The 10,557-nt window shown below is 38.3% G+C and overlaps 1 protein-coding gene across 2 annotated transcripts in view; it reads left to right on the top strand.

Annotated features, from left to right (window-relative positions):
• Positions 1–10,216, top strand: part of LOC114661991 (tripartite motif-containing protein 16-like) — a 16,811-nt gene extending 6,595 nt beyond the window's left edge. Inside the window, exons 3-6 of one of the 2 annotated variants that reach the window (XM_051934550.1) lie at positions 1,455–1,688; positions 1,767–1,914; positions 2,060–2,098; positions 9,165–10,216. In XM_051934550.1, the coding sequence (XP_051790510.1) occupies positions 1,455–1,688; positions 1,767–1,914; positions 2,060–2,098; positions 9,165–9,694 (951 nt within the window). In that variant the 3' untranslated portion in view covers positions 9,695–10,216. Of the gene's footprint in view, positions 1–1,454; positions 1,689–1,766; positions 1,915–2,032; positions 2,099–9,164 lie in introns of both variants that reach the window. The other variant, XM_028815272.2, reaches the window with a different exon arrangement.
• Positions 10,217–10,557: the final 341 nt, after the last annotated feature.

The following is a 10,557-nucleotide window of genomic DNA, read 5'->3' as shown; positions in this document are numbered from 1 at the left end:
TCACTACACTCGCTTACGGTAATCGAACCTCGGACGTCAGCGCTAGAGGGGCTTCGCAGCAGTGAAGTAATGCTTTTAAATTTTAATTAAGAAGAAAAGAAAACCTTTTTAAATTAAGTCTTAAAAAGAGGTGTAAAGATATTGACAATAAGCTACGCAAACCCACCAAGAAATGCAATTGTTTAAATCAAGGCACGAGTCGAAAAACACCAACCCATAATATTAGTTAACGATTAACACATTTCTATATGTATTGTAAGCATACAATACAACTGATAATATGTTGTGCTTATTTATCTGGTGTACCGACATTTTTGCGCGTTTAACGTCTGAAATCTAACGTGGTTTGTGCCCTTCAGAATGGAAACAGTTTGCATTTACCTTTTTAGTAAAAGGCGAGCTTTTAAGCCTGAGAAATCACCCCGTAAAAGCACACGTTTAATTGCACATGTGTTAATATGTATGCTTACACAGTATTAAAAGACACTCAAAAATTAACGTCATTTACCTTCGTTCCCGCGTTTGACTCGTGCTGTAAATCTCTTCCTTGTTTTTAGTTCACGTGATTACGTAGGAGGCGTGATGACGCGATACGTGACTCCGCCTCCTCCATTAGAGTATATGGACAAAAAACAGGTTCCAGTTATGACCATTACGCGTAGAATTTCGAAATGAAACCTGCCTAACTTTTGTAAGTAAGCTGTAAGGAATGAGCCTGCCAAATTTCAGCCTTCCACCTACACGGGAAGTTCGAGAATTAGTGATGAGTGAGTGAGTCAGTCAGTCAGTCAGTCAGTCAGTGAGTCAGTGAGGGCTTTGCCTTTTATTAATATGTATAGATCTAAACCGGCAAATTGTGAGTGGGCATAAATGCAAGCGTACTTCAGAACTAGCTGTCTGCCCTCTGTTTTTTCAGCTTTTACACTCTTGAGAGAATCCAGCACTGGCCACCTTCTAATTGGATTATGGAGATTAGGAAGACAGACTTTCAAATATTATAATAAACAAAGAATAAACAGTAAACAAAAGAATGCCAGAGATGTAAATCCATTAATTGACTTATTTTTTCACCATTCATTTTGCAGAAAATGTATTTTTAATTGACATTTCTGACATTGCTTTTTTCATCAAAGGGATTTTCTCATTTTACCATTTAAAGAATGTGATCTTGATTCCAGTAAACGATGATCTTTAGGAGAAGGTGACAATAGAATTCAATTTTATCACTCAGTTTCTGTCAACTGTTTAAATTTAAAAAAAAGATGATAAAGGTGTATTTTTGGCATTTCAGGCAAGTCAGCTGTTTCAAAATTTCTTTAAGTTTGCAAAATATGAATGATGTGGTTTCTAAAAATGAATTTAGCACATAAGTTATGCATACTTTCTGCAATTTTCAGTGAAAGCATTAAAAAAAATGAAAAAGTAGAAGTGAACAATTTAATGAAATGTTTCAGAACTGTGAAGAAACAGAAATAACAGAAACTGAGAAGAGCTTTGCTGATCTGATCTCCACCATTGAGGAAACCCAGAAGAAGGTGACTGAGAGTATTAGAAAGCAAGCAAAGAGAGAAGTGGAGCGGGCAGAAGGAATTATCGAACAATTGGAAGAAGAAGTTGAGGAGCTGAATAGGAGACATACTGAAATGACTGATCTTTCGGGGACAGATGATCACATCTACTTCCTTCAGGTGACAGTACCACTTCCAATAATATCTAATATGTATAAGACAATTTATTTGTTTTAAGCAACTTGTCTTTTCCAGTAGACATTCCCATCAGTGTGCATTCCACTTCAAGATGAAGTTCACCCAGATATCGTTGTAAGTACAGACTTTCGTTCTGAAGAACTGACGGAAGAATTATTCAGATTAAAAGAAGGTATGGAGAAGATCAGCAAGTGGGAAGTAAATCCAGGTGTGTGTTTAAAATTTGTACATTCTTCTTAGGTATGTCAAGGATGAGGTAATACTTATCTTAAAATGAAAAACAACCTGTTTTTAATAAACTATACTTTTTGTCTTGCTTTCTTCAGTAATTGCAAATCGACCATGCATTCAAGTTCTCTCAGAGTCATGGAACAAAGATGACTTTATGAAATGTAAGAATTTATATGATTTCTTCAAATATTTGAAGTGTTTATATCCTTTTTATCCTTGTATAATTCTCCATGCTTTGATGTATCAGCCAGAATATCATGATATTTATAAAATGGGTACGTGCTGTTAGTGTATAAAAGGAATGCAATGTTCTCTAAATGACAATTTTAATTTTGTAAATACACATTAATACATGGGCGGCATGGTGGCGCAGTGGGTAATGCTGCTGCCTCGCAGTTAGGAGACCTGGTTTCACTTCCCAGTTCCTCCCTGTGTGGAGTTTGCATGTTCTCCCCGTGTCTGTGTGGGTTTCCTCCCACAGTCCAAAGACATGCAGGTTAAGTTCACTGGTGATTCTAAATTGTGCTTGGTGTGTGGGTGTGTGTGTGCACCCTGCGGTGGGCTGGCACCCTGCCCAGGGTTTGTTTCCTGCCTTGCACCCTGTGTTGGCTGGGATTGGCTCCGGCAGACCCCCATGACCCTGTAGTTAGGATATAGCGGGTTGGATAATGGATGGATGGACATTAATACATGCTGTTCTTATGATCTGATTGCTTCCAGAGGCGGTCTGTTGTAAGTGATAACACAGAGAGCACTCAGCACTGTAGATTTGCATGGTTTACCATTACCCCTTGTTGCTCCTAAATTCTTCTACTTTACCATAATAGCTGTTACAGTTGACTGGGGCAGATTTAGCAAACTAAAAAGTTGATGTAATGACTTCTGGAAAAGGTGTCATCCTATGATCGAGCCATGTTTAAATTCAATGAGTTCTTTAGCATGACTCATTCTACATCCAATATTTGTCAATGGAAATTGCCATGACTGTGTTCTTAATATTATGTACCTGATAACAAAGGGAGCGGCTGAAACACCTCAGATTGATAATTTGGAGAGATTTCTGCATACTTTTGGCCATATAGTACATATCAGACATTTCCCCATGTCAGTGTTATGATTGGAAACCAGAGAAATCTCCATATAAAAGTGATACACTTCACACCAAGAAATATAGATTCCCATTAAATAGCCCAACTAATGGTATGTTGGCATGTGGTGTACATTTGTTCACAGAGGAGTCATCTCTGGTGGGCTGTGCTAGATGAGTGCATTATTTTAATTCCAGAGCTCAGAGCCAAAGCAGAATGAGGAGATGCCCCACCAACCTCATGGGTAGTCAAACTGAGTCATTTATTGCAAAATTAGGAATTTAATGTACTGATTCTGGCAAAAGTGTCATCCATCCATCCATTTTCCAACCCGCTGAATCTGAACACAGGGTCACGGGGGTCTGCTGGAGCCAATCCCAGCCAACATAGGGCACAAGGCAGGAACCAATCCCAGGCAGGGTGCCAACCCACCGCAGGACACACACAAACACACCCACACACCAACCACACACTAGGGCCAATTTAGAATCGCCAATGCACCTAACCTGCATGTCTTTGGGCTGTGGGAGGAAACCGGAGCGCCCGGAGGAAACCCACGCAGACACGGGGAGAACATGCAAACTCCACGCAGGGAGGACACAGGAAGCGAACCCAGGTCCCCAGGTCTCCCAACTGTGAGGCAGCAGCGCTACCCACTGCGCCACTGTGCTGCCCCACAAAAGTGTCATCCTTTGGTCAAAGGGACAAGAGCTGTGTTGGACACAGCAGAAGGATGTCATTTTTTCTCCCCAATACACGAACATTCCTAATTTCTAGGTGCAACTGAGAGAGATGGCACGATTTACAGTAAGTCATTTAGAAAAGGCTGTTCAGCTGCAACAGCGATTTCAAAAAATTGTTTTTCCTTTATCTTGTGCTGAAGTACAACGAGTACTTTATGCCAATAGCAATATGTCTGCATAATGTCTCACCGTGACCATGACAGCCAAGTCAGAAGTATTCTTTCTTTTCTTTTTTTGTTTTTTAGTCATTCTGGTGTGTGTTCAGACCATAGGGTGCATATATTTATTTATTCATTGGTTTGCTTATTTATTTATCTACCTATTTATGTATGTATTTATTTAAAAAGCTTCTGGAAAAAGCCAAATTTCCCAATGGGGACAAATGAACTTCTATCTAATCTAATCTAACAGTGAGTGATTAAATGCAGAAATAAATAAAAATAGAGAAATGTGAAACCATTTTAGATTTTCTAGTTCATCCCCACAATTCATAGAAGTACAATAAAAAGACCTAAGAAGTTATGTGTGGAAGAATTATTGCTGATGAATACTTCACAATTTTTGCTTGGAGTTGCTCCCAGCATCTTCAATAAATAAGTGATACTGGCTCCTCATTGTGTCATGTATTCCTACCCTGGTTATATGCTCAAAATTATAACAATGTGACTTAATAGCAAATTCCAAGGGTGAGGGAGAAAAGAAATTGATTGAAGCTAATCAATTGACTATTAATCATCTCACTTTTGCCAATGCCAGTAGTTGATGAGACATTTCAGTAAGACTCGCATTTTATATTCCTTGCCTTTCTCTGTAGACTGGTGTTCCCAGACCTTTGACTTATAGCAAGGTAGATGAACCACATTTGTTTTAAGATTCAGAATAATACACATCTCTTTCTATATATAGAATCAAACATCTGTCTGTCTGTCTGTCTGTCTGTCTGTCTGTCTGTCTGTCTGTCTGTCTGTCTGTCTGTCTTTCTACTTTTCATGAGAGAACTACTTAATGGATTTAGATCGTGTTTTTTTCTATAATTTGCTTGAACATTCTGGTTGGTTTTGCGACTTCATCACACTAAGAATCATAGTTCACTTGCAGGAGTGATATATTCACGCTAATCTGAAACAGAGGCTGCAGGCTGAGGGGATGGGGAAGCGTGACGTCAGGAGTGGGGAGCTGGGCAGGGCCCTCCTCACTGTCCTTTTTCACTACTACACGGGCAGAGCTGTGGGGGATGGCTAGTTAATAATAAATAGGAGGATTGTATAAATGTTATGATTGCTTATATTCAGTAGCATAAAAACAAGAGGACAGACAGACACATGTATAACATGGAGTAAGCTGTCCTTAGCTTGTTTTTTTGTCATGTTAGGGTCCTAGGGTAACCCTGTTCCACCTTTATATTCTTTATTATGTAGACCTTAACAAAATGCCTCCAAATCCCTGCTATAGCCCTCATATGTTACATTACCTTTCACATCTATGACCTCAGAGAACAGAACAGGCATGAGAAAAGTTACAGTTTTACTCATCATAGACAATATACCCACGATATTAAGCAAAGTACAAGTGTGAGTGCTGGCAAACCATACAGCCTCATAGTGCTAGATGTGTGGCGTCAGGTGACACATAAACTAGTTACACTCGACTTTCTCAACGTTGATCATTTCTAGTCCACTTTCTTCACACTCAAAAAAATAGTTTGTTGAACTAACCTAAAACTCTTTCTTCAACTAGTTCCACAAAAAATTCTTGAATAAATGAGATGTGGTAATTTGGAGAAAATATGAACTGTTTTAGGTTAAACCAATGAAAAATAAACAACTAGCCATTGAAAAAGTTTGCTGGGTTTCATTAAGCAACAGTATTACATTTAATTGATTTATGTTGAACTCCATTAAAGTGCTTTGAATATTAATTTGCTATGTTGAAGAAAACATATATCGGTTATAATTTACTAGGGGGCTCCGCCCCCTGCTCGCTTCGCTCGCCAACCCCTGGTGTTGGGAATGACAAAGAGCGTGATGTATGAATGAGATATAGAATAGTGTGACGGTGTAGATGATGCAAATAGAAAGCAAACAATAAAGTGTGTGGCACAGTGTAAAGGTTTATTTGAAAATTTCTTTGTACACGCCGTTTAAGTGTAAAAGGTAATTCCAGCTCAGAACTTGTAAGGTCAATGAAGATGGTTATTGTTGTGATCAGAGTCAAGTTTGTCAGAGCTTAGAAAGAGTTGTGTCTCTCCAGGAAGTAATGGAATGACCTGGGTATTTATGTTTTGCACATTAATATTTTTTGGACATAATATAGTGCGTTGTGTTAAAAGGGGCATTTGGTCTAATGAGATTGCTGTTCCAAATCTCTCTGTAACTAAGTCGTCGCAGATAAAGGCTTGAGGAATTGTAATAATATGTGGCTGAAGTCCATCTGTATTGGTGAGTGTACCATCTCTCAGTTGTAATAAGCAATTGTTATGATCTGGTTCTGGACATCGTATCTTTTTTACTAACTGTATCTTTTGAAAGCAATGCCAATTGTCTGCGTATTTTAAGGTGCATTGAACAATAGCTGAGTGCATGGCATCTGGAAGAATAGCTAAGCACTGTCTAAAATCTCCTCCTCATAAAAGTACCTTTCATCCAAATCGAATATTATTATTCATAAACGTTTGTAGAAGTTTATGAATGGTGTTGAGTAAGTGACTTCATGCCATTGTACATTCATCAATAATTAACATTTTTTCAAGAAGGATGTCACGTGCAGTGCCACCGTTAATGTTCATAGTGGATACCGATTTGTAGGATCTAATGCAGTTGATAAAGATTTCACTTTCAGGTACATCGTTAGAAGCTTTTGTAGATATTCAGTATATGAATGTAAAGAAGGCAGTCTAATTTGACCCTTTTGACAACAACGTGTAAATGTATTACTTGTATTGCCAGTTGTTTCTTCAGGGAAGTGAACTGAATGACAATGATTGCAAATGACATTCATTAATCCGAATGAATTTTCCTGGTGTATGTTTTGCTTGTGCCGTTTGAGAGGCGCGTTGTTGCATGTGTAGTATTTGGGACGTGTTGTTTTGGAGCTGTGTGAGAAGCCTGTTGTAGCCTTCCTTGCCGTTAACGTATGTCTGAGACGGGAGGTGTTTCGTTTTGAATCCGTGCCTGTTGCGATGCAGCACTTTGATTGATAGATTGCGTCATGTGGATCTAGGATGTAGATTTGTGCATATTTGCGTTGTTGATTTGTTTCAGGGTGCACTGTTCCAATGCGATGCAGTATTTGTGCACATATGGGAAAGCAGTATGGGCCATTGCCTTTTGGTGGCCTGATATTTACTCCGGTAGATGCAAAAGCAAATGAACTATTGTAGGATCTAATGCAGTTCATAAAGTTTTTACTTTTAGGTACATCGTTAGTTAGAAGCTTTAGTTGAGCTTTGCGTTTTTGGAGTCGAGACATTTTTTCTTTTAGAAATATGGATAAGTAATAAGGAGAATTGCACTCACTGTTAATATGGAGCCTTTTCTGCGGTCGAACGGTTAATAGTGCCTTATTGTAATGAGATCCACCTATGCTGCATAGCCGTCTATTTTGTTGTTTCTTTCGTGTTCGTGTGTTTGTTCCTGTTATCCTTTCCTTTTCGTTTTGTACCCGTGACCGTGTATTCATGACTTGTTTCTTTCTCAGCATGCGAAATATGGATAAGTAATAAGGAGGATCGCAGTCACTGTTAATATGTTTCCTTTTCTGCAGTTGAACGGTTAATAGTGCTTTATTGTAAGGAGATCCACCAATGCTGACACCTATGCTGTCTAGTGTGAAGGTGTTGACGTTCACTTTAGAATATGTGGCTTTGGGTGTCACTTCTTATGGATGTGTGTGTTTGTGTGTGTGTGGGGGGGGGGGGTTTGAGGATTGTTGTCGCGCGAGCGTCTTCTTTCTTTTTGTGTTCCTGTGTCTTGTTGAATCCCCCTTTTTGTGTGTGTCCCGTCCCTTGCTTGTAGGGTCTGTGGGGTGGTTTTGTGTTCTTTTTTTTGTGTTCCATGGGCTTGTTGAATCCCCCTCTTGGTGTGTGTCCCGTCCGGTGCCTGTAGGGGGGGGGTTGCCTTGCTGTTGTGCGCGAGCCTCTTTTTTTTTTTTTTTTTTTTTTGGGTCTAGTTTCGTGTGCAATGTGTTTCGTGCTTTGCCTGCGTTTGACTACTTTTTTATGTGCCTTTTCCTTTTTTCGGTGCTCGTTGCGCCTCATTTCTCCTTTTTTGTCTTTTTTCTGTGCTCACTCCTTTTTTCTGTGGTCTTGTCCGCCTCTTGCGGCCCCTCATCCGCCTCTCGCGGCCTCTTTTGTCCCCCTCTCGCGGCTCCTCATCCGCCTCTCGCGGACTCTTTTTGCGCCTGCGCAGTACGTCTTTTTGCAGCTACGGCCCATGGCCGGATGTGCCTGCGTCCATCATCCGGTTTAGCATTCTCGGTTAGTAATATGGATATTCAAACTATATCAATACTGTTCTATTTAATAAGCATATTGTGGTTCACTTATTACTGCATTGGGTAAACTAGGTTTATTTGGGATGATTGCATTTTTCATATAATCATGACACTAATTATATTGTTATATTGGAAACAGAGAAAAAGATGCTTTTCTGATATAGGATAGGCAACATATGTTTAAAAATGTATCATTAAATGTATCGTTAAAGGGCTTCCATAACCCCACAAAACCCGTGGCCTTTGGAAAAAAAAATTGCTAAAAGTTTTTAACATTCTTTCCAGCTTTACAAAGGTATGGAGATCCCTCAGAATGTGTTGTCATATTTGCATGTTTTATGTACATAAAACTTGATAATTTAAATCAGTTAAATTAACTTAATTTAATTGTGCATAGGGGAAATGGGAATGCTATGTTTTGAGGATTATAAATGTATTAAATGTGAGTAAGACTAATATAAAATAAGAGAGTAATGAAAACAGTCCCTGAGACGGATTATGCTTCTGTTGAAAGAACAGAACCTAAAATTATTATATTTTAGTGACATCTAGCAGATTCAATGTGACAAGAAAAATGAACTTGTTATACGGTAGCAATACAAGATGAGAAACTAGTTAGCTGGCTGGTTACTGCCTCTCTGTCTGCATCTCTGGTTAGTCTGTTCGACCTTATGTGCAACTGAAAGCCTAGCTGAAGGGTGCAATGCCCACTTTGTCTTAACTCAAGTACAAGACATTATATAGTAGTGTCAAAAGACTGCTAAAACTGGTCTGGATTTTATCTGCTGCACTTCTTGAATGATGTGCATTTCTTAATGAGAAGCTGCATTAGGATGCAACTTTCTGAATAACTGGTTCCAGATGTAACAATTTTTCTTTTTTTCTAATTAACTTTTGGTATTTAGATCACTGTCAGCTCACATTGGACCCTAAATCAGCACACATAAATCTCTGTTTAACTGAAGAGAATACAGCGGTGACATGGGAACAAGATAAGCAAATCTTCTCAGATAATCCACACCGGTTTGACTCCTGCTTTCAAATTCTGTCTAAAGAAGGACTATCTGGAAATCGCTTTTACTGGGAAGTGGAGTGGAGTCACACTGTTGAAATAGGAGTCACATACAAAGGAATCAGCAGAAAAGGAGATAATGATGAGTGTTTTCTTGGCTGTAATGATAAGTCTTGGAGTTTGTTTTGCTGTTGTACACATACCTCGGCATGGCACGATAACGAGGAGACTGAATTAAACGTAGAAGCCGGTAACACAATTGGTGTGTATTTGGATTGGCCTGCAGGCATTCTGTCATTTTACGATATTTCTGATACCATGACTCTCCTTCACAGTTTTAAGGCTAATTTCACTGAACCACTGTATCCTGCATTTCGGCTTTGGGTTTATTCTCCAACCATAAAAATTTGTGCTCCAGAATAAAAAGTTTAATTCAACATTGTTAAGATTTTTCACTTACATTTTAATTTGGGTTTTTGCTGTAATGTTGGTTTGTTTCAGAAGCAGGATGAAAAATTCCTTGTTGAAAATGTCGATGCATTTAATGAGTATTATTGGGCTTTTGAGAGTCATCATATTATTGGCTATTAAGATGTAGCACATTTAATAGAAATTAATTGTAGAAAATTTTTTATGTTTTATGTATTTTATTATTTTGCTACCCTGAATGCCTGTCTACTGTATCCAGTCCTCTTTTTTGATTACTTTAATCTCCAGTCCACCACCCTCTATACTTTTTTCTTATTTTTTTTTACTTCAGTATCTAACAAGAAATTATGTTATCATGAAAATAACAGTTATATATATTCGTCTTTTTATTGTTATCCTGCTTGAGTGGATTATCTTGTTATATGTTTAGCAATGTACACCTTAGTTGATGGCTTTCAAATTTTTTAACATTGTAAATTCTCCATAATACAGGTAATATTAAAGCTCTTGATGATCTCTTGCGTCAGTATCATTCTTGTTTAAAAGAGGTTCTAAGAAAAGTCACACATAGTTGTCTAGAATAGCAAAATGGTAAAATTAACTTTAAAAAAATGCTAGTGCTGATTTTGAAGATTTTTGATCAGTAAACAAACAGGTGCTTTAAGTCCAATAGCATCTACTGTATCCTGTAATTCATATGTCAACTTTCCATAAGCATTAAATCCATTATATACGCAACATTGAATGAAAGGTAGAAACACTGGAGAAGATGTTATTCTGTTGCAGGCCATGTGTATACACAATGTCTCTATCATGGAATTCTATGGGATGGAAGTGGAAAAAAATACCATAAAGTA

This window comes from Erpetoichthys calabaricus, chromosome 12, assembly GCF_900747795.2.
Source record: "Erpetoichthys calabaricus chromosome 12, fErpCal1.3, whole genome shotgun sequence".
NCBI classification, from domain to species: Eukaryota; Metazoa; Chordata; class Cladistia; order Polypteriformes; family Polypteridae; genus Erpetoichthys; species Erpetoichthys calabaricus.
The sequence above is the reverse complement of the archived record's forward strand: the minus strand, read 5'-3'. Positions and strand labels throughout refer to the sequence as shown.